Genomic DNA, 24,579 nt, shown 5'->3' on the forward strand with positions numbered 1-24,579 from the left:
CAGATTTTTTTGGGACATTAGGAGGCCATAGCTTGGTGGAGGGGGATCTTGCTTATGGCAAGACTCGAACCCTTGACCTCTCAGCGAGGAACAAAAATTCTGGCCAACTGAGCTATCCCAATTGGTTACATGAACTGCCAGATGAACATCAAGAGTCTGAAATTATACACGACAAAGTGAAAGAAAGCCGAAAACTCTTGGAGAAAATAAATAGTACCGTACTTTAAATATCTCAACATAAGCGGAACAACTGGGCATTAGGCTACAAACATCATCCATCAGTCCGACCCTCAAAAGCTCGATTTTTGGGACCTCTAGCCAAATCTCCCAAACACAAAATCGTACTATCTAGCAAAACAAAGTTAAATGTGCCCGAAGCAGACATCACTTTCAACAGTGCCTAGGATTTATGTTCATACATTTCCAGTTCCAACAAAACACCATTCCAGGAAGAACATATTACCCACAGAGAAGCCATTTAATTTAGTATTTTAAGCCACATTGTCTTGGGGACCGGCCATCTGAGGAAACAAGTCAAAGTACAAAATCAAAGGAATGGAAGAAAAAACCTCCTACCAAAAACACCACCTCATGGAAGAGAAAAATGAAAACAACTTCTACAATAATGAAGGAATAAATCTGAGTTAAGTAAAAAACAGTTTAAAATCCCCCACTTACACATCACACTCAAGCTACATATTAAAATTTTAGTAAAATTTTCCTCCAAGATTAGAATACTAAGGGAAACTTTACAAGGACTAATGGGGAATACTTTTACACTTTAAATATGTCGAGGGATAATGCATGGATTAAAAGCATAAGAATGACGGAGACTTTACAAGCACTAATGGGGAATATTTTTTAAAAGCGTAAGAATGACATTCTAGCCTGCATTAAAATACAGGGAGATCAACGCAATTTAACCTCAATAACAAATACAGAGATAAAACAAACAAAAGAAGAATACAAATTGGTTTGACAAAAAAAATAAATACGAAATCATACCCATTTTAAAGATCCAAAAAAATATATGTAGATAAAACAATTCATGCAAGCAAAATATTTACCTATTTACTTTATCGCGGCTAGTCTTGTCAACGAACACTTTCAGATTCAGAGGAGCAGGACTTGATTCTCTTACCACAACCACCTCTACAGACTTCCCAACTTTTTTCCATATTATATCATAGAACTGATATCAAACCAACAACAAGAGAATAGTGAAGTGGGAAATGAGGAATTGGAGAGAAATAAATTAAACATACTAAAAGAAAAAATACAAGGTTCATACTGGATAAGCAAAACAGTTTTGGCAACAAGGAGACAGAGCGGCCACTCAAGCACTTCATGGGGCCCACAATCATCTACCTGACAACCTATTACCACACCAGGCACCTCATGTAGGAAGCCTTAAGCACCCAACCATTCGAAGGAAAGATAACTCATAGAAAATTTGTCATTTTCTTTTGATTGAAGTATGATAGTAGTGTGACCAGGCAATACCTAAAGCGTAATTGAAATCTACACTACGGGGACATGAACAAAATCCCCTGACCAGGATCAACTACCTAAAAAATTCATTTCAATTCGAAGTGGTCAATCTTGTACCGGAGAGCGTACCGTTTTTGTCACTGCTACGGTATTTCAGATTTATCGCTATAAGTAGTACATTGTTACGAAAATCAATCTACCTATATCAATAAGAGAGATTATATAAAAAATGAAACTGCATAATTCGAAATACTCCATATAGCTTGGGGTTTGGCAAATCTAAAAAGTAAAGGGTTACCTATGTGATAGAAATATACCTATGTGATAGAAATAAGTTGTACTTAATAATCTTTGAGATCCGTTTTCACATTCTCCAAGCTCTGACAAAAGATGCTTTCCTACCGCTTGATTTTCATCCAACAGTTACACTACAATCAATCTAAAGTCTTGATCTCGGCGGCCAACTTGCCCAACGATGCAACTTCCTCAGTCGTCGTCTCCTGTAGCTGCAGCTTAACTATAACCAATCTAGAGTCTAGATCTCGGCGGCCAACTTGCCCAATGTTGCAACTTACTCAGTCGTCTCCAGCACCTGCAGCCTTTTTTGGTATCTCTCTCTAACAAATCCACCTTCAGAAACTTCAAACCCTCTGTTAAATGGCTATAGCTGTACCGGAAGGAATCCAGCATAGGGGCAGTACAGACAAAACCAGCCAAAACAACCGGAAAACACCGAAATAGTCCGGTATAATAGCCGGAACGGAAGTGGACGTTGTGTGTACCGTTTTTGGGCCAAACCAGTACTTCTCGGCAGTACGGTACGAGACTCAAACTATGATTCAATTGTTATATTGTTCAAAAAAGTCATGCTAAACCAACCTAACCCAATTTTCCTCTTGATAACCACTGCGGGAAAGTTGGATGCGGGAAAGTTGGATGGGGTAACCAGAGTGGTCACTCTTGATGCCCAAGATCACAAGGAGGTGAATGATGAGGAACCAAACACCCTAGGGAGCTTAGAAGGAGGCAGGCCTGGGCGGCTGGGCAAGGAGGAGAGAGCTCTTCTTGAGAAATGTGCAATAATATTGTAATGAGTACTGAAGTCACCACCTCCTCAAATAGGTAATGGATGGAACGCTTGGTGTTCTTCCTTTGGCTTGTATATGAGGTGCTACTCCATATGGATGGAGTTGCCCTTTCCGATTTTTGTTTTGTTGCCTTTTACGATTAGGACTCTAGTATCTTATGTTAATTAGGGTTTCTAGCCTATAAATAAGGGGCTTTGGCATTGTATTTATAAGAGTTTTAAATCAAATTGTGAGTTAAGGCTGGCCTTGTGTTAGGACTAGAGGTCCGGCATGGTACGGCACGACATGACACGGTATATATAGGTGGGCCGAGCTGCAATTTGAGGCCCACAGAATGAGTAGGAGAAAGAACGAGCATGGGCACTGCACAAGCATAGGCACAACACGAGCACATCACGGGAATTGGAAATTTTTCTTGAACCGTGGAAAAAATGTTTTGTTCTATTAGTTATGTATATGTATTTAATTTAATAGGATAGCGCTAAGAAGTTGTGTGCCGGTTGTTCTTAGATCTAGGGATATGATGCCATCAAATCCTTGTTCCTTCGGTCTTTGTAACAATTTCAAAGATTCTAAAAAAACAAAATTGCCATTCAAAAACAAAGAAGAAGTTGCGTGCCGGTATGTAGTTTTAATGAAACCAAGTAAAGGAAAAAATGGTAAAATAAATTAGACCAAAGAAAAAATAAGGTAATTGCCTAATTGGTGAAGAAAATGTGTGAAGTTGCACTTGCTCACTGCCTAAGAGCATCTCCAATGGAAAAGCTAAAATTGAATGGCTAAAATGCACAATTTGGTAATAATAGAACCAATTTATTGATTGCTAAGTGTGTAATTTTAGTAAAAATAGTCATGACATGAAGGTTAAGCACGAAAATAAACGGGCCGGGCCAGCAGAGCACAGCCCATTTGACACTTCTAGTTTGGACTGTGACTCTTATATGCTACCTCCCTTCCCCCTAGTCAATTGTCACCCCTCAGCGTTCTCCATCACCCGCGAGTGGGACCAAGTAGATCCGATGAACTTTGTCCCCAGCTCCAAGCGACAAGTCCTCCACATGATCGCGATAGATTGCTGCGTTGTCCGAAGGCTTTGCGGCCTTCCTAGGGGCGATGCCACCAGATTGTTGCTTGCTTGAGAGAGAGGAGAAGTGTGATTCTTTCTAAGTAGAAGCCCCAGAAGATAGGGGACTCCCTTGGGGATCCCATGAGTAGGAAAGTCTTCCTTTGGATGGAGACCACTGAGAATGGGACAGGACCAATGAGTAGGAAGAATTCCTCCAGGCGGGTGTCCATGTAGTTGGGAGAGATCATAATTAAGGGTATGCTAACTAATTCGTACCTGCAAGCCCGGGTGTGCACTAATTAAATGGTTATAGCTACAACCACCATTGTACAACATCGTATAAAGTATAAACACCTTTTAGAAATCATGCTTTGACTTTACTAGTTAAAGGCTATCTGAATTACTTATCAAAAAAAGTTAAAGGGCAATCTGAATTAGTAAAATTCAGAATTGTTCATTCGTTAGGGACTCTTGTGAGTTACTGACAGTGACAGAGTTCAAAATGGTCAAATCTTTGACGGTTCCATCATCTAGGATTGAGTTTCGAAAACTTCTGGATACATATCCTGCATCTGAACCGAATTGAATCTGGTTTAAGATGAAGAATCTCTTTGGAGTTGCTCTAAAGTCTCAAACAATTGCGAAATCACCTCGCCGCCAAAGTATGATCCACAAAATTTGAGAGTTCATGCTAAATCATCAGATGAAGCCTTCTGGAATCAGCTATTTGAAAAAAGATTGTCACGGATCTGATATTATACAACCCCAAGACCATTTTCTTGTTGTTTTCCCTATACTGGTAATATTATACTTGTTACCCCTATAGTTATTATGATAGCTGCTACTACTACCACTATCACAAAAACAATGTTATTGCTAAACACAAATGTTACACTTAGTACTATTAAGATCATTATTGCTAAAGTGCTGCTGTTGCTACTACTACTGTGTTACGACTTTTTTACTATTCCTGTTGCTAGTTTTATAATTAGCACTCCTATATTACCAATGTTTTAAAAACCGGCCCGGACCGGCTGGTTCAACCGGTTGGCCGTCAACTGGCCCTTGGTCCGGTCCGGAATAACCCCAGAACCGCTTCATTTCAAAAACTGGCCTACAATGTGAAAACCGTTCCGGATTAGCGGTCAAACCGCTAACCCGTCTGAACCGGTTACGGGTTAATCAGCCCGGTGGCAATAAATTTGAACTATTTTTAATGTTGTACAGCTGTCACGCTGACGCGTGAAGCGGTAAAAGGGATCTGACCATCAATAGCCTTGTCAATCTTTTTATAGAACCAAAAAAGCACCACTTGTTCTACTTCCCACCGATGTGGGATTGAGCAAAAAAATGTCCGGAAATGCTCTCTAGGCCAACACCTTGTCTTTTCACTCCAAAAAAACAAAGGGCACTTTTGTTTTCTTAAGCTATCTATACATGTATTTTTTAATATGCTCATTTTAATTAGTTAATTATTTTTAATATTATTATTTTTATATAATTATGACATCACGGTTCGATTCCGGTTCGACCGCGGTTGAACTGGTGACCCATCCACCCGGTCCCTTTTCTGGTTTGCTTACCGGTCCGGTTTTTAAAACATTGTATATTACCACTAAAAGTTTGTGCACGCGTGTAATTTGATTTAGATGTAATCAATTGATACAAATTAGATAACTTAAGAAGTTTTCCGATAGTTCCTAATCCTAATCCGTAGGTGACATGGACAAAATGTTAAAGTATCACTTGCCGGTTTTCCCCTTCATGTCAATAGGTTATAAAGCATCAACTCAAAACCAATTGGCAATGAGTGGAGGCCACCCAAGCTCATATACTAGTATTGGAGGCGACAATTAATCGATTTCAGACAAGCTTTGACCAACCATCAATAGATATTCTGCACCTAATCTGTTGGGATGACATTTATATATGCTAGTTGCTGATGGCAATGATAATGTAAACAATAATGAGGATGAAGATAGTCATTCTGATATTTCATAGTCCAAAAGAATTGTAAGAGCAATGAATGCAAGAGAAAAAGGCAAACGAATCAAGGCATTTCTATCTTGAAGCTTTGAAAAACAATGAAAAAGGTGATGTACCTCCAAAAAACCTTGAACATACTTTTTCCCACATTGAACAATAATATCACCCCGGAGTATTCCAGCTTGTTCAGCAGGGGACCCTTTTATAACCTAGTCAATAGTTTTGAAAATTAGGTAGCGCAGTAAGCAATTATTAAGAAAATATCAATTAACAAGTATATTACACGCATGGATACATCCATCCACGCAACAGTAAGACACACTCTGCAATTTATCCTCATATTACAAATGCTCTCTCCGTCTCAAATTGCTGGTACTCCATTCCATTTCCGGATGTTCAAAATGCATGTCTCTTTTGAAAAGTCAAAGAATAATGTTTGCGATTTTTAAAACAATTCCAAATAAATAACTTTTACTACTATATTTCAAAGTGAGAAATAGAAACGGAGGGAGTACTATGCGACGAAGGGAGTACCAATTTAGACATTTATCATATCTATCAATCAAAAACTTCAAAACCATGAATGACATAAATTTTTTTATCAAACACCAAAGGCAACAAACCAAGCAATTAGCATGGAATTGCAAGGGGAAATATCAACATTAAACTGATAAATAATTGCTACATGTTATTTCATGCTTATCATTCTGCTAGACAAGTACTTAGGGTTGAACAACATATCAAAGTTGATATGGCCCAAAATAATAGGTTCAACAGCAACTCTGACACCAATACCCTCAATATTCTAGATGTGCAGTGAAATTTGATGTATTTTTTTCGTAATCCCATTGAACATCCAAAAATTAGAATTTGCCCCCAAGAAGCAGCATCCATCTAAAACAAGGTATCGCAGAGAACATACCTTTTCAACAAGTACACCTTTGGAGATATTGAACCTTGAGATAACTTTTTCCAACTTGCCTATGCGTGCCGCATAAAGATTAGTCAATTCCATGCCAAGCCAAGGTTGACGGGATGGCCTGTGCCATGACACAAACCATTGGACACTCAAAGACATATTCATAACAGTTTCCGTAAATCATTTATTAGGCAGCTAGTTCATAGGAGATCCTTCTCCAGTCAATTTCTCCTTCTAAGTTTTAAGGAGAGTACGGGGGAGGGAGAGGACAAATAATCAGTGACAGACCTACCTTAAGACAATAGGGAGCTATGCCCCCCTCCCACTCCATCTATTATGTGACGACCCGGTTCCACAACCACCTCCATAATCAAAGTTTTAACCAAGAGACAACAATCTGCCGCTAATTCAAAGGCTTAGAAAATAGTGTTTACATTTCTCTGAGAATAAATAAAATAAGTTAGGCCTAAACTCCACATGCCCGTCTCCTGCTACCACTCTCACGTCAGATGCCAACGTGCAACATAAACCCCTAGGAAGTATACAAAACGACGAGAATAGATATGCTCACAATAACGAGACATTAGGGACACGGAGTCAACAACAATTCACATAATACGACTTCATATTAGGTCCCCCTCAGTATATGACCAGTAACCGGCCTCACCTGCCACATCCAGCCTATTATGAGGCTTCTCGGGCTGTTAGCACAATAGGCAAATTCACTCGGTCACATACTAAACAGTACCACGGCACCCAGCCCCAATATATTCCACATAACTCGACTCCAACAATGAATTCAGATGATTCAATAAATAGCACAAGGTCACATACTCGGCTGCATACTTGGCTGCTTCCCCTGTTCGGACTTCTCTATTCCTATCCCCCCGCAACTTCAATCAAACCATCCTCTTTGTATAAAGAATAATGACACCAAGAAGAATTCTTGGGTGGACACATGTCCATAAGCTAACCTACTTTGTCTCTTATTAGCTCCATTTCCAGCCTACACATTGCCACACACATGCACATGTACTGCTAGTTTGAAATTTATCCTTATCTCAATAAAAGTATTCCAATCAAAGTAATTTGATTCAACTAAAATACAGAATGCATTTTTATGGGTGTTACATATTATGCAATGTGTATGGTATAAATCTTTGAATCTGAGAAACTTGGGCTGTCCACAGGAGAAATGGGCCCCCCAACTTCACTGGGTTACTTTAAATGCACCTACTTTATTGCTTATCACACTCATCTTTCCCATAAATCAAGTATGGAAAGAAACCAAACGTGTGCTTTTAGAACTACTCCGTGTGATATTGTTGTAGAAACTGCTCAATTTACAGGCATTAGAACAATCTAAAAACTGAGAATTGTGGCCTCTTAAATCCTCTTACAATCTCTTCTCCTCCTAAAATGAGAGGGATTTTATTTGAGGAAAAAAATGGTTTCATGAATTTGACAGGGTGTTTTCATATTCTGGGTTTTAAGATATTTTAGAAAAAACCATTGAAGTGATGTATAGCTTCTTTTGCTTTGAGTGGTATTATTACCCTTATTACAGCCAATTCCCTGCTTCTGTCCTTGCAAATAATTGAGGATATCTAGCAACATATAATAAGAAAAGGTACAGATGTGCCAGCAAAGTTGATTTGATTGATATGAAGCATACCGATTTTCTTGAAATCGCTTCAAGCATTTGGAAACTATGTTGATTGGCATAAAAGGGGTACAGTCAGCATCATAAAAATTGACTCCAATGACTTCTCCATGACGATTGACAAGGGGACCTCCAATACCACTCTAGCAAAAAAGAATCTTTAGTTGAAATTTTGTCATAAATACATACTTATTTCCCAAGATGATGGTTCCACACTCCACTCAAGGATGACCCCAAATATATGTCAATTATGAAAAGTCAAAGCAAAAAACTTCTAATTTTTTCCCAGCTTTATCACTTATAAATGGTAATGCACATATTTAAGTGGGAAAAAAATAGGAGTAATATTGAGAATCAGTGCTTTGAATTTGAATTTGGGTGCATTAACTGCATGTCCCCTCATAAATTTGGATTCCCATAAAGGACCAACAATATTAGACGGATGCATGGAGATATTAACTACTCAAATAAAACCAATATCACATGGACAGACTGCACCTCACCATGCATGATCTACATTCTATTCAATAACTCTTGCCTAAATGTAGACTATGAAATTATATAAATCATAGGACTTCGGGCGGGTTTTGATGGTAAATACCAACTCCAGGCCGAATACTAACGCGGTTAGAATGAATTACCAAATCCCTCCCTAACCCTATTGAACTATTGCCAACTCCATTCCAACAAAGGGCAAGGAGCGGGGAAGGTTTACCTCTACTCTACATCTACCCTTAAATGCAGAGCATGCCAACAAAATTTAAAAGACAAAAAGGCATATCATCATTTACCACAAACCAATCATTAACTACAATACAGACATGAGAGATGGCGGGAAATAGAGAGTAAAATTATTACTTTTAAAATAAGGCAGTTCGCCCTGAAAAGCTCTTTACAGTCAAACCCGCAACGATCAATACTACACAGCAACAAAAGAGAGCAAGGGTAAGTAATCATCAAGGCACTACAGGCACTGTGATCAACAGAAAAATAACGCAATATAGAGGTAATGGAAACGGTATACGATTTCATAGTTCGGAACTTTGTACAACTCTTACGTTCTGATTTTGGCAAAACTGTACATGCACTAAGATATGTCTTACATTCACTCAGTCGAGTAAGAAAACTGTAACTTTAAAGCAAGTCTATATTTTGTACCTGAATTTGCCAAGAGCAGTCCATAGGGAATGGGTTCCACCACAGTGTCGGCCAAGGGCTACAACCGTGTCTCCAGGACAAATTTTAAATGAATCTGAATGACGATGAAGCTGAAACGATTGGGAAGCTATCTCATTTTCTTCAGGACAAATGATCTCACTGGGGTGATTGGGATCTATGGAGATCGAATCATCCAAAGGTCTAAGACTGGCGGTAGGCAATGGTACATCAGATGTGATAGAGATAGTAGCAATGTTGAAATGAAAATCATGAGCGGACACACGACCCTTCATTGATTTACCGTCCGCTAGATACACATTAACCTACAATAATAGAGAGGCAATATCTTTAGGTCATTGAAAACCGATAAGTAATATCGTATGGTATCCAGTACTTCTATAACAAGAATAACAACCTCAATGTCTTCTTGTATATCATTTGATTCAGTAGACCTAAGGAGAGTAGCAGAAGTTAAAATTGTACTGGTGTACGTCCCATTAACATCCTCACATGCTATAATGGTCCCAGAACCCGCAAACATTGTCTCCCCACCTGGACCTGGATGTTGACATAAATATAAGTATTGTGTGTGTACGTTAACATGCGAGCACGCATATGAAAACTGGTATTGCAGTACTATCGATTGGTAGAGTTCACAAAATAAGCAAAGTCCAGATGACATATCAGTACAGCTGCATACACGAAGGGCAACATATAGAACAACCAAGCAAATCATAATAATGTGGTATATACCTACCAGCATCAGGTACAAGACTGACAACGGCAGCAGACGCATCCACAATAGCTCCTTTGAATTCGGTAGGTATATCTAAGACCATGTTAGCATATACATATGGGTCAAACTTCTCCCCAAAAGTCTGCCCGGTAGTGGTGTATTCAGAAATCACAAAACGATAAAAGTTTTTTTTACCTACCCTTTGATTCGGGGTGTCTCCCTTTCCATGGGCCCATATGAATTTTCATCTTTTGTATCGCCCGACGACCAGCAAGCCTTGTCCTTTTGGGAGCCATGTTGTAGTTTAAGGTTTAGGAATTGATTCTCTGTGAACCCACAAACAAATTGATCAAAAAAAACAACTGATTCCCCCACCAAACTTGTCAAGACGGCAATTTCTGGTAACTTAAATTGAAATCTACAGAACGCAAAGAACAGAAAGCAAACCTGCTTTGACAGTAAAAGAAAGAAGCTATTCAGCAGCTAAACGAAAACAAAAAACAAACTCCATCTCCCAAATCGTCGCTCAGGTAAATATTTCAATTATTTCTGCAATTTGAGTGTTTAATTTTTAGGAAATCCAAAACGGAAGGGATTGATGGAACTCAAAAAAAACATACCTCAGAAACTCCTTCTGCAGGTGGGATTCGATGGTCTACGATTACGATTTCTCTGTCTCTGCCCTGTGTCTTCTTCGATGGTGGATGAGTTTGGTGGTTTGAGCAGCCCAAGTCCGATCAGGGATTTTGATAGTAGCTAAAAGCCGAAAATGGTGAAGAAAGTGGGGGCCGAACGGTTTATAAGTGAAAGGAGGCTCTTTCTGCTGAACCGGGTCGGTTTACAAGGTATCATTTGGAATCCCTGATTCCAATTTCAGAATATATATAAATATTATTACTGTAAGAAAGTTAATGCTGGTTATCTCCATGTCGCATGCAAATCAGTCGTGTGATGTAAAATAAATTGGGTCCTCCATTTGACTCTCCCTCATACATTTTCTCAATATAAACTAAATTTTCCCATTTTGGCATTTTTATTTTCTCATCTTAACAAAATGTAATCAACAAGGTCCACTTTCATGAAAGGTAAAATTTCCCTTAAAGATAAATAATGTATGTCAATTTACAAGGTCTCCATCCTATTTGTCTCTCTATCTCTCTCCGCTCCAAAAAAAAAAATGGAAAAAAGAAAGAAAAGGGGGGGGATAGAAATCGACTCTGGAAATAGATCTAAAAAAAGACAGTAGTAAATTTTAGGAATGGATTATCCTCAAAACAGAAAAAGGGAAACAAATCGCTTATGCCTATTGGATAAAATTTTGTTCACTGTGTTTGAAGGTAATCGAGCACCATTATTCTCATCTTTTTAACAAAAATTAAGATTCACTAAATTTGAGTGACGCCTTTTTTTTTTTAATCATCCTAATTTGAGTGAGGTTAGGCTAGCTCAGTTGGCCACCTACACTTCCAAATGAGAGGTCAAGGAGTCAAATCTTGTCAAAGACAAGGCTTGATGATTTATTTCCCTCTATATATGAGGTTGTTTCCCTATTTGTTCTTTCTTCCCCAATATGAGGCTATTCCTAAGTTGGTTGTAGTTGGATTTGGTTTTGGTTTGGTTTGGTTGTAGTTGGGTTTTCTTGGTTTAGTTCTCGCAGACTCTCGCATAGTTGATGTTGGTGTCGCTGTAATTCTCATGATATTGGCTAAAAAATCAACGAGGGTTTTAGCCAATAAAAAATGAGAAATGAGGGTGACTTTCATCAACTTTATAGGTCGGACCGTCGGAGAATAAGTGGACCGTGGACAAAATTGATTTCTATAGTATTTCTCTATCAAATCTTTCTCTGTTTTTTCAATTGCCAATAACGTACAGTAAATTTTTTTAGCCAAGATCTTAGAGTATCCTATTGTGAAACAAATTAACTTGACAAAGCAATTTTTACTCACTCCAAAGAGGGGGGTACGAATTCATCACAATCCTAGTAAGCCCAAGTTCTCTTTAAAAAAAATGATATTCACATTATCTTTTTTATTATCCACACTCCCTTTTTTGTTTTTTTAGTGTTGAAAGTGTATGTATTTTTTTTTGCTAAAAGACAAAAAGGGGAGTGAGTATCAATTCCAAAAAAAAACATGGGACCAAAAGTTATGTCGTATAACTAATGACAAAATTTAAACATCCAACAAGAACGCAAAATTCCGAAAAAATAAGTGGGGCCATGGCAACCCCACTACCCTCCGCCTGTGATAATAAGTTACTACGACGAAAATTAAGGGTACAATATGAGTTCTAAATAGAATTTGTAAGGCTAAAAAACTTAGTTACAACATAACCATAAACAAAAAACAGTTAAAAACCTATCCACAAAACAAGTTCCATTCTCAGACCCTCTACTCAAATCTCCCCAAAATAGATACTCCTACTTCCTAAACTTAAAAGCAAAACCTAGTAGACATCACATGAATCATCATGCTGGCAAAAGCACAGGTGGATTTGGTTAGTTTTACGTCATACATTTCCAACTCGAACATAACACCACTGCAAAAGAGATATATTACCAACGTCGAATTCTTTTCACAGAAGCCTTTTTCTTTTTTTGATTAACACCGAAGCCTTGAATGTTTCAGGGACCGGCCATCTAAGAAGACAAGTTACATGGTAAGAAACAGAATAAATCACTTGTAAAGTATACAACCTCATGGCAGAGAAATTAAGCCTAAAAGTTAACAGAATACTGAGAAAATAAATATTTGGACTCAATGCGAGGTAAATCTCCCTTCTACGCTTTCTATATGAGCAGTTATGTAATTGAAGTTCGAAAATTTCCCGCTCCATGACTTGAAAATAAGAGTGAATTTCACACGGAACGAGGGGGCAAATTGTCAATATTTTAAATACGTAGAGAGGTATTGCTTTAACCAAACGTGAGAGCAGGACATTCTGACCAACATTAAAATGTAGAGGGGGCAGTGCAATTCTACCCTTCATCCCAAATACAAAGATAAAACAACGGAAAGAACAAATCAATTTGGTTTGACAAAAAAAATCACATGAATCCACACCAGGTTAAAGATTGATACAAATACATGTAGAATATTACCTGTTCACTTTATCTGGGCTGGTCTCATCAACAAACACTTTAAGATTCAAACGGGCAGCACTTGATTCTCTTAACACAACCACCTCCTCAGTTAACCGAACCTTTTCCCATATGATTTCATAGAACTAATACCAAGAGGAAAAAAGATTAAACCAACAATACGAGAATAGCGAAAGAGGTAAACGAGTAATTTTAGGAGAAAAACAAATCCAAAAGAAAAAAAAAATCACAAAGATTCATACTGGAAAAACAAAAAAGTTATTACTGGGTGCATAATTATTAAAAGCGCGTCTAGATGCACACCTAGGCGGAAGGTGAACTCGGGCAGGTCAGTCGCCAATAGGACTCTGTTGACCATCTACTTTGTTCGGTTTCTAATATCTTTTCTCGTTCTATGTTGTCAACTTCTATAAATATCTAGTACTACCGTTAGTCTCAGTTGTGATGTTCCCTCCAAGGATCACTTTGCAATCTTTACATATTCGGTGGTATGTGTTTCTAACAAGAAAGTATCTATTTGACTTCAATATTAATTAAGTGTTCTCTCATTTCAAAGTATTGGTTACTATAGAATCATAAGCTACCGTGTCCTCTAAAATGCCCTCTCCAACCACATTCTCATCACACAATCCAAATCCACCATGAACCCTTTTGTACCCCATGTTGATTGTTTCTTACTTGACCATCGAGATCTTCTCTTGTAATTACATTCACTCCGAAGCGTATAGCTTGCATTATGTAATCCATTCCATCCCAAAATTGCCTTTTGATATCGGCATCCAATCCTAATTGCAGTGTGTAGGGCACCAATCACCTTTATTTTATTTCCTTCATCCTCAAAACTATTACAACATTATCCTTGAGGTGTTTAGCTACTATGATTCCTACATTTCTTTCTATCCTGCCCAGCGCAACAAATATTATGTCCCATGTTATCTATTTCCAAAAAACTTGCCACTGACCTGATATTATATGCCCCTAAGACCATTTTCTTGCTGTTGGTACTAATATTACAATCAATGTTGTCAATTCCGTTCCGTACCGGCCAGTACATACTGTACCAGACATAAACTGGTACACATAAGTATTATGTACCGCCCCAAATACCGGTCTGTACTGGGCGTACCAGCTTATACCGGACGATACAGGGCTTGCACCGGGCGTACTGGCTGGAACAAAAAAAAAACTATGTATTTTTTTCTTTTGCTTAAAAAATGCTTGAATTTTAAGATAATTCAACAAAATTTGGAGTCTAGACACTCATGCTGATTTTTCATAGTCCAAACAAGGAAAACATTATAAACACCATTATAACAGCAACAAGAAAAAGGAAACCAAAACATGGTGACAGATTATCTTTTCTCCCTCATTTTTTAGGCTTTAGGGCACTTCTATATATTGAAGTATTACATAGGAGCCTTTATAAGCTATTTCAATAATGCAAATAGTTCCTCCCTAAGAATGACAATGATGAAAGTGATATACCTCCAAAGAACTTTGAACCTCCTTTTCCCCACATTGAACAATAATATCACCATGGAGTATTCCAGCTTGTTCAGCAGGGGACCCATTTATAACCTGGCCGACAATTTGAAATATTAGGTAGTGCAGTATGCAATAAGTAGGAATGTCTCAACTAAGAAAGACATTACATGCAAGCATACATCCATTCACTCTTGCATGTGTACACATTTGGCTTAATCCTCATTATATATACTAAACCACTTACAAGATATACTTATTGACCAATCACACACTTCAAAACCATGAATGACATACAAATCTTTATTTGATCACAGAGGCAACAAAGCAAGCAATTAGGCTGGAATTTTAAGGCCAAGAAACAAAAACTTTACTAAGAAATAGTTACTCCTTTTTTATTTAACGCAGGAAGGTTTATCTATTTTGATCAAATTACCTAAAATTGGAACTCTAGCCTAGCCAGCAATTGTAAGACAGCAATACACGCTTTAGCAAAAAAAGTAATTAAGCACCAAATAGTTCATCACTGCATTATACTGCTGGCAGAACCTGTATCATATAAACCATTCCAAAAGCTCTTAAAACTTCTATCATTACTGCTAAAACGAGTATGGCATGGCTCCACCTCTAGCAAGGACTAAACATCCACCGAGGAATGGGAGGATATTTGAAATGGTAACTTGGATAAGATAAGGTGACTGCAGAACAATGTACCCTAACATGTGAACCCAACCTAATGGTACATCAAACATACTTCACAGCCTTTGTGCCAACATCGTGGCATTCTCTCAACGAAGGAAACTGTTGAAACAAGAGACCTAAATTTCATATGGTCCTAGACTTTCCAGCTGCTCTGACGCCATTGAGATGGGCAGTCAAATTTTCTTGTATTTTCCTTCATTGCAAATTTGAAAATTCAAAAAATGAACTTGTCCTCAGAGAAGCAGGATCCATCTGAAACAAGGTGTAGCGCAGATAACATACCTTTTTCACAAGTAAGCCTCCGGAGATATTGAACTTTGAGAAAACTTTGTCCAATTTGCCTACAGTTGCTGTATAGAGATTAGTCAATTCCATGCCAAGCCAAGGTCGACAGGGTTTCCTATGCCATAATTCAAACTGTTAGACCAACTAAGAATGCTTCATAATCCTTTCTGTAAGACAATTTTTAGGTAGGTACTTCACAGATGTGGACATGGAATTGAGGACATTTAGAAACACATAATAAGCAAAATAAAGATGTGGAAGCTATTTTGATTTGGAACATACCGATTTTCTCTAAATCGCCTCAAGCATTTGGAAACTATGTTGACTGGAAGAAAAGGGGTACAGATCTTGTCATAAAAATTGACTCCAATTACTTCTCCATGACAATTTATAAGGGGCCCTCCGAAACCACTCTAGCAAAAAAACAACTTTTGGTTTAAAGATTGCAATAAATACATGTCTACTCAAATAAAACCAAGAGCACATAGCATTAACTCATAAATGGACGCAAGTATGCGTCAATTTTTTCTAACACACTTTAGGGATAGATTGCACTCCACCATGTAGACTAGCCAAAGTATCTATTTGGTGCAGCAATTAGAACCAACTAAAAGACTCTAGCTGTAACGATTATAGATTATGACTTGTAACGGAAGGTATAAACCAGTTTGTCACAGCAGTGGGATTGCTTGTTAATCAGCAGCGAAGTGTTAGTTACGACACGCAAAAAATCTGCTTAATGCTACCAAAATGTCCACTTAATCTACATTTCCCCACCTAATCTACAAGTTCTGAACAGTTTCTAATGAGTACCGGTGCCAAAAAGAATTGCACAAGTACAAGTTAATAGTAGTTTTCAATAGTTTCTAACATTTATAGAGGCAAATGTGTGTGCGTGTATATAATATATAAAGGTATATTCCACAAGACCTATCCAATAACGTCATAGAGAGGGGGATAGCAGAGATATGCATACACAAAGAGATATGTAGATACATACATTGAGTAAAGCGTGTAATTATTTTGGAGGTTAGGGATATCTGAGCTTTTCCATCTTTAAGAATCACAACATACAATCTAAAAGCTTGGATTTGGCAAATTCCCAATAATCTGCAAATTATAGCTTCTAATAATCACATCTTCCAAAGTGATTTTGATAATCTGAGCAACAAACATCCCACAACTGCTTTCTAGAAGTTATAATTCGATATTCAGTCTCCATAATCTGACTAAACACCCCCTGAATGTTCACTACATCAAGCATGCATATCAACAAAAAAATTGTTGTTTGGTAATATATTATAACAAATGTATTATGACCTGAGACTTCTTCCTGGACTTTTCTTACCTGCTCTTGTATGTATTTCTTGGTCTTAATACTCTAAACATTAAAGGGATTTCCCAAAGAATAAAACAGAAATACAATACTTGATTTCCTCATCTCCTGGATGAAAATAGTGAATTTGGAATTTCCATAGAGAGATGAACAAGAATAATCAGAATCAGAAACTAATGCAATCAGAATCAGAAACTAATGCATTAAGTCTTGTAATCATTCACCGCTAATCTAGAACCAAAAAACAATATGGATATAAGAGAAGGAAAACGAAGGAAACAGAGTAGAATTATTACTTTCGAAATAATGCAAGTCGACTTCAAAAGCTCTACACAATCCAACTTGCAAGATTTAGGCCTACACAAAGAGAAGAGAGCGAGTGTAAGTTATCATCAAGGCAGTTACAAGCACTATGATTAAAAGAAAATAAACCAATATTTTGGTACACAATTTTTCATAAAGTCAAGACCTGTTTGTGCAAACTGTAAGAAACGTCTAAATACTCGCAGTTGAGAAAGAAAATTGCAGTGTGCAAAGTATAATTATTCCGTGTACCTGAATTTTCCTGGAGCAGCCATGAGCTCATGTGTTTTACCACAAAAGCGGCCAATGGCAACCACCATGTCTCCACTACCAAGTCTAAATGAGTTTGAATTACAGTCACTTGGATATATGGGGATGGAAACATCCAAAGGTCTAAGACAGGCGGTAGGCAATGCTACATCAGATGTAATACAGATGGTCGCAATGTTGAAATGAAAATCATAAGCGGACACACAACCAGTAAATGATTTACCATCCGCTAGAAACACATTAACCTACAATGATAGAGAGGCAATTCTTTTAGCTAATTGAAAAACATTAAGCAATATCATATGGAAACCAGTTCTTTTATAACAAGAGAAAATAACCACCTTTATGTCATCTTGTAAAGTATTTGATTCGGGAGATGACCCAAGGAGCGTAGTAGAAGTCAAAATGGTACTGGTATATGTTCCATTGACTTCCTCACAATCTATGATAGTCCCAGAACCCGGAAACATCATCTTCCCACCTGAACATCACAATAAATATGTGTATATAACTATATGCTACATGTTACGGTGCATGTTCGCGAGTACAAACATGCAGAAACAAGTAATAATGAAATGAAATCGTGTCTTGCAATAACATCTATTAGTAATGTTAACAAAATAAGGAGGGTGAGAGAGGGGACGGGAAGGGTTTCATGCTACAGCTGGGCTAGGATTAACCCTAGCCCGTAGGTCCTTAGTTATAAGTGCTTTGGTTCGGTCTATTTCGGCCTATTGAATTAAATATCCGAAGCGAACCGAAAAACCAAAAATTTCCAAAATTAAAAACCGTACAGGCCAGTTTACCTCACAAAACCGACTGTAAACTGAAAAATTCGGTCAGTTTTTCCAGCCAGGTCGGTCCACTCGGTTTTTCTTACACCCTTAGTATATGATGACATGCAAATTTAAAGGCAAAATAATAAAAATAAATTGATGGAGCGATGTGATATTTTAAATTTACAAGAGGGGCGTTTGAGCAAGTGTGTAGTTTATGGTTTAAGAGTTTACTTCGTTACAGTGTAATCCCTCCGTCCCTATTTAAATGTCCACCATTGGGAATCCAACTTTTTAAGTAGACAACATTATTACACCCTAAAAACATTTGTTTTCCAAAAATGCCCCTCAATTAAAGTCTCGTGAGTTTGACAAATCTAGTGCAATTAAATTCAAAAAACTTGGCGGCATAATTTGTGGCGTGTGGTGACTTCTCTTCTCCAGATCCTTCCAAAAACTTGTCGGCAGAATTTGTTTGAAGCAAACTTAAATTGAAAAAACTAAAAAAAAGGCGGGTAATACACTAATACTCCTAGTTCAATTTTCAAAAGAAGGGCAAAAAAGGAATTTTGCCAAGTTTTACCCATTCATTCTTAGAAGTGGACATTTATTTTGGGACAATTCAAAATGGAAAGGTGGAAATTTAATTAGGGACAAAGAGAGTATAAATAAGACTTACTAGTATCATTGTGCAAAGCATCAATTCTTTGTGGAGGCCTGTGGCCATGTTTTCTCTTCCTTCTCCCCATTTTTCCTGCTTTCCTAAGGATCTAAAGTTTTCTTGTTTTCTTTCCTCTTTCACCTTGGGTGAAGAAGGCCCCTTGGTGAAAGCTTAAGGTTCCCCCCTTTCCTTTCTCTCTCCCAATCTTCTATCCGATGTACCCAAATTATATCCATTTTTTAAATATAACACAACAGTTTTTTCTCTAGTTTCTGCGTTTTCTCAAGTTACATGAACATGGTATCAGAGCCGAAGCCCCATAGGCTCAAATCTAGGCATTAGATCTAAAAGGCTGCTATCCGATGTACCCAAAATATATCCATTTATTAAATAGGAGTATAACACAACAGTTTTTTCTCTAGTTTCTGCGATTTCTCAAGTTACATCAACCTGGTATCAGAGACGAAGCCCCATAGGCTCAAATCTAGGCATTAGATCTAAAAGGAAAAGGCGATGGAAATTTCACATCAGATTTTGCTACGAAGAGAAAGCCCGATCATGGTGTTCTAATGATGTGACACGGTGACAATATGAACAGATGTGTGTTTTTTTTTTGGATCCGTTGGACAGATGTGTTCAAGACCACTTAAACTTGAGGACGAATATTTTACACTTGAGGACGAATATTTTACAACAAGAAGGAACTGATGTGATGAAATTTTATTGGAAAATAAAATAACTTGATGGCGCAAGGCATTACCTTCACTTGAGAGTTGTTTGAGTGATTATGCAGTTTCTGATTTTGAGACTACATAGAAGAGTTATCAGTGTCGCAATTGTGAGGAGGGCGAAAAGATGTAGAGCATCGGTCTATGATGCACCGACACCTCTAGAGGTTGCCGTATCGCTGTGTTGGTTATGGGACACGGGGACATGGCTAAAAATGTGTTGGGGCACTTGGGGGACACAATGGGACACAATGGGGGTGTAAATGTATTTTTTGAAATTGCTTGGGGGTAATTATGTTATTACTCAAAAGTTTCTGGTTCAAGTGTAATTAAACCTATGAAAAACAAGTCCTCAATAGGTATAAATATGTACGTTTGATGTATCATTTATACAAAAAAAAGGATCAGTTTATATGTTATGTATGTTATGTATAATACTGATAGTTTTATGGTAGTAATGTACATGAACTTGTAGTTTATATATATTGTATATCTTAGTATTTTGTGGTACAGCTTGTATATGTCAATTTAATTAACTCACTCATATAGAACATGTCTTCCTTTTGTTTGAATGCTATTGGTATTTCGTAGTCATCCATTTCGTTTTGTTTACATTTTGCAATTTAAACTTTGACAAAAATATATATACATATACATCTATATATACGTGGCGTATCCCCGCTGTGTCTATGCTACATAGGCATCGGTTCTCTGTGGAGGCCTGTCGCCATGATTTCTCTTATTCTCCCCCTCAATTTTATTCAGAAGAATAAAAATAACTCAATGGCGCGAGGCATTATTTTCACTTGAGAGTTGTTTTGAGTGATCAAGCAGTTTCTGACAATGAGACTACATATACGAGTTATCAGTGTCACAACTGTGAGGAGGGCGGAAAAGATGTAGAGCATCGGTTCTTTGTGGAGGCCTATTGCCATGTTTTCTCTTGTTCTCCGCCTTCCACTGTTCTTACACTTCACTGGGGATCTAGAGTTTTTCTCTTCTTTTCTCTTTCCTAGTGTCATCAAGGGTTTCTCCCCTTCCTTTTCTCTTTAGTCTTTCCTAGTGTCATCAAGGGTTTCTCCTCTTTCTTTTCTCTCTCAATCATTAATCTATTAATGAGAGTCATGAGACAAGTACAATTCTTTTACTTTATTTTCTGTGATTTCGAATATCATGTACCTTTATACGACACAACACTGACAACGGAAGGAGAAGCTCTCAATGCAGCTCGTTTGGTATCAATATCCAGTTTCATATCAGAATGCCGCCTAATTGTGAATGCACCTGTTCATATCATTATAAAATCAACAAGAGCAAATACAACCATAAAGAACTGATGCTCATGAGTTTTACCAACCGTCCTACCCTGAGATACTCATGAACTCATGAAGTTAGCAAATCATACTTTAATACGGAGATGCATACATAGCAAATCGTACCATATACATAACCATACAAATTGAAAGGAAAGAAAAAAAATCTGGGCACCACTTTTTTACCTACCCTGAGATTCAGAGCATTAACGTTTCCACGGGCTAACGCTATTAAAATTCCGGCAATCAATCTCCATATCTTTTCTGAGTAATATCATATAAGAATTGCGTTATCTTTGCCGAGATTACCATGGAACGGAATTCCGCTACTATATTTTTAAAACCCTAATTTTCAAAAGCTTTGAGGCTCTGTTTGGAACTTACAGAAAAGAAAAGGAAGGAAAAAAAAAAGAAAGAAGGAAAATAATTGAAAAAATTTATTATTCATTAAACTTAAAACTTTTATTTTCTTTTCTTTTTCTCTCATCTAACCAAACAAACAATGGAAGAGAAAAAATTTTAAATTTTTTCCTCCTTTCCTTTCCTGGCTTTCCATAAGTTGCAAAAGCCTTAATTGAGACACAAATTAGGGACTAATTTTTGAAAGCCCTAATCTCGAGAAGGTTTAGAAAACCCTCATTGAAGAAAAACTAACGATACATGAAAAACTGTAAAAGATGAGTATTAGGGAGCACCACTTTGGTGTCTCCCTTTTTTCAAGCTATGTTATGTTTTTTTCTTCTTCATAAATGTCCTCTAAAAAAAACAAACACAATAGTACCAAACAGTTGACTATGAGAATATATTGGACATTTTAACACCCCAAAAAACTATAAAAACCGTTACCACCCACTACATATCCCCTACTCCACAAACTACACACCTTTCTCTGCGATGCGATTATTCAAACTTGACTTGCAACCGCATCACGTGTCCCAAACAATAAACCGGGAGCACCACTTTGGTGTCTCCCTTTTTCAAGCTATGTTATGTTTTTTTCTTCTCCATAAATGCCCTCTAAAAAAACAAACACAATCGTACCAAGCAGTTGACTATGAGAATATATTGGACATTTTAACACCCAAAAAAACCTTAAAAACCGTTACCACCCACTACATATCCCCTACTCCACAAACTACACACCTTTCTCTGCGATGCGATTATTCAAACTCGACTTGCAACCGCATCACGTGTCCCAAACAATAAACCGGGAGCTGGTCGGTAGCACTGATGTTTAATTTCTCTATTCTTTACTGTAATAAATTTGTTTTTTCTAACTGCCCCAAAAAAGGGTGGAGGAGGGGGAAACGTAAGGGACTATGTCCGTAACAATTACCGCCCCCCAATGTCTTCAATATTGACATTCTTAAAATTTTTATTTTTTTAAACTTGGATACCATGGAGTTTGTATTCTTCTATTTTGTGTTCTTCACCATCTTCTTATATTTGTATGTGTTGTAACATAAGAATTGAAAAGCTAATCTCCCATTCTCTTTTAATTTTTCCACCTTTTTCCTTTTCTTTTCTTTTTTTTTTTAATAAGAACTGGATTAGGCAGAATATTTGATACTCTGGAGTGAAATATTTGATTATTCGGTTGTTTGTTATAGATTTAAAAAAAAAAAGAGAGAGAGAGAGAGAGACCAATAACCGAGGTTACATTAGTTGTCGTGAAAATTAATGAAGAGGTGAGACAAGATAAAATAGGTCAACTTGCACATGCTTATCATGTTAATTTACTATAATACTATGAGTACTGCTATTGGTAATATGCATGTTAACTTCATAGGGATTTGTATGAGTTTGGTTCCGTTTGTGGGTATCTAATTTACTTTCTAATTTTTTATTTTTTTATTTTTTGGAATGATGCACAAGTACTGGATTGGGAAGGACATAACATAAAACTTGGGGTTGAGCATACACGATGCGTGTGCAAGTTGAATTTTGTCAAAATATGTACAATATTTTTATTGGTTGATCAAATTTTATCAAAATTCGACTTGCATACTGTGGGGGCGTGATTCCTTCGTGCTCCTTCTGGTGTGGCCGCCTCCGAATGTGGGACCGTGTATGCTAACGCCGATCTTGATGTACCTGCAGAACCGGAGGGGGGCTGTTCCTCCGGGAAGAAGCTCCGATGATTAAATTAGTAGGTGAAGAGAGGAAGTTTAGTAAGAACAATATGTTGGAGAAAAAGAAGTGTTCTTTTAGATCAGATTTTTTGGATCCCCCTCTCAATGGTCATGCTTCTCTATATATAGGCAAAGAGGTAAAATGCTGAGCAAGTTGGCCATACTTTCCACGTGTCACGTTCTGCTCGGTTGGCGCCTTCTAGCAGGGCCAGTTAATGAACACCACTTCCCTAGTCTTTCAGAACCACATGGGTTGATGTCAGAATGGTCACATCGTTCAGAGACGTCACTTCGAATGTCTGAGAGGACAGCTTTCTTATCAGTAGATATTTATGGAAGGTTCCACAATCGTCTAGGTTCGGCGGGACCCACTTCCGGCATGCGAATTATCCGAGCGTAGGATATCCCGGCCGAAGCATACCCTAGCCGAACAAACGGAAGTTCGTACCCGTGCGCCCGATAAGACCCCGAGCGACTTTATGTGTCGTACGTTCGGATATAGCCTATAATTGTTCGGTGAAGTACTCGTGGTTCTGTCTATCCTTCGGTCCAACCGAGGTGAACTGTGATAGCTTTGATGATGGGTCAAACAGCATGTGAACCCTCATCCCCCCTTTTGGACCTTGTGAACCTTCGGATATTTCGGCCCCCTACACATACGCCCCAGCCTGTAGTCACAGATTAACTGTGAACAGAAAATCAAACTAACGACCACTAATCGAGTAATTGAACGTTGAAACCAAGATGAAGAAGAACGCTTTCGACCTACCTTTACGTGTGACTGGTGAAGGAATTGAACCAGCGATAGAGAGGCGTCATGTGTTCGGATCCCTTGTGTTGAGAGAGAGAGAGAGAGAGAGAGGGGGGTTCTTAGGGTTTTACACTAATTTTTCCCGGGACCTTAATGGGTATAGAGGCTGGGGTGCAAGTTAGACTTTGACCAAAAAAAAAAATGAAGTAATTTTGTCTAAATCCGATTTGCACATGTATCGCGTGTGCCCCGGCCTCTAGTAAGCCAGTTATGCAAAACCCAAATGAATAGAAACTTTATATGCGGATCAAAAAAAGAATAGAAACTTCATATTACCATGGGTTTGAGTTTCTATTCAGTTCTGCTGCAATTTAATGTCAAACATTTGTTCAGATTTTGTGTCAAAAATCAAGAAATTGTGAAAGGAAACAGAATTGCAATTGAGTAGGGAGAGAGAGGGAGAGAGAGAGATTTTAATGTGATTTGAGGGGGTTGGTGATAAGGGTGGGTAGTTACCAATTCAGTTTTTTGCAAATTTGTTTTTTGGTTAAAATGTCCAATATATCCTCATAGTTAATTATTTTGTATTGTGTTGGTTTTTTTTTAGAGGAAATTTTTGGAAAAGGAAAA

The 24,579-nt window shown here is 37.7% G+C and overlaps 2 protein-coding genes across 5 annotated transcripts; both read right to left on the bottom strand.

The window, feature by feature from the left end:
- Window positions 1-177: 177 nt before the first annotated feature.
- Window positions 178-21,692, bottom strand: LOC131333470 (putative protease Do-like 14). Of its 2 annotated transcripts, none has more exons than XM_058368006.1 (11): window positions 21,686-21,692; window positions 10,307-10,411; window positions 10,129-10,200; window positions 9,787-9,929; window positions 9,372-9,694; window positions 9,072-9,132; window positions 8,226-8,356; window positions 6,554-6,671; window positions 5,748-5,840; window positions 1,068-1,192; window positions 178-521 (listed from the first exon to the last, which is right to left on the bottom strand). In XM_058368006.1, exons 2-11 carry the CDS (start codon window positions 10,401-10,403, stop codon window positions 479-481), a joined length of 1,206 nt encoding a protein of 401 aa, XP_058223989.1. In that variant the 5' UTR covers window positions 10,404-10,411; window positions 21,686-21,692; the 3' UTR covers window positions 178-478. The 2 variants fall into 2 exon arrangements, with proteins under 2 accessions (XP_058223989.1, XP_058223988.1); XM_058368005.1 differs by lacking the exon at window positions 21,686-21,692 and adding an exon at window positions 10,728-10,878 and having other exon boundaries at window positions 10,307-10,433.
- LOC131333471 (putative protease Do-like 14) lies at window positions 12,312-24,096 on the bottom strand. Of its 3 annotated transcripts, none has more exons than XM_058368008.1 (10): window positions 23,968-24,096; window positions 20,933-21,037; window positions 17,930-18,069; window positions 17,571-17,833; window positions 17,312-17,372; window positions 15,962-16,092; window positions 15,677-15,794; window positions 14,696-14,788; window positions 13,211-13,335; window positions 12,312-12,748 (listed from the first exon to the last, which is right to left on the bottom strand). In XM_058368008.1, the coding sequence occupies exons 2-10, from the start codon at window positions 21,006-21,008 to the stop codon at window positions 12,685-12,687; spliced, it is 1,071 nt and encodes a 356-aa protein (XP_058223991.1). In that variant the 5' UTR covers window positions 21,009-21,037; window positions 23,968-24,096; the 3' UTR covers window positions 12,312-12,684. The 3 variants fall into 3 exon arrangements, with proteins under 3 accessions (XP_058223991.1, XP_058223990.1, XP_058223992.1); XM_058368007.1 differs by lacking the exon at window positions 23,968-24,096 and adding an exon at window positions 21,257-21,440; XM_058368009.1 differs by lacking the exons at window positions 15,677-15,794; window positions 15,962-16,092.
- Window positions 24,097-24,579: the final 483 nt, after the last annotated feature.

This window comes from Rhododendron vialii, chromosome 7a (genome assembly GCF_030253575.1).
Source record: "Rhododendron vialii isolate Sample 1 chromosome 7a, ASM3025357v1".
NCBI lineage: Eukaryota > Viridiplantae > Streptophyta > Magnoliopsida > Ericales > Ericaceae > Rhododendron > Rhododendron vialii.

Excerpts from the sequence above, each read along its gene's own strand:
- LOC131333471 (XM_058368008.1), bottom strand. The coding sequence starts at position 21,008 with ATGAAACTGGATATTGATACCAAACGAGCTGCATTGAGAGCTTCTCCT. Across the intron at positions 17,834-17,929 it reads CTTTACAAGATGACATAAAG|GTTAATGTGTTTCTAGCGGA; the intron begins GTGGTTATTTTC and ends CTATCATTGTAG. Across the intron at positions 14,789-15,676 it reads GAGGCTTACTTGTGAAAAAG|GTTATAAATGGGTCCCCTGC; the intron begins GTATGTTATCTG and ends ATTGTCGGCCAG.
- LOC131333470 (XM_058368006.1), bottom strand. The coding sequence starts at position 10,403 with ATGGCTCCCAAAAGGACAAGGCTTGCTGGTCGTCGGGCGATACAAAAG. Across the intron at positions 10,201-10,306 it reads GAGACACCCCGAATCAAAGG|ATATACCTACCGAATTCAAA; the intron begins GTAGGTAAAAAA and ends ACATGGTCTTAG. Across the intron at positions 6,672-8,225 it reads AAGCGATTTCAAGAAAATCG|GCCATCCCGTCAACCTTGGC; the intron begins GTATGCTTCATA and ends GTCATGGCACAG.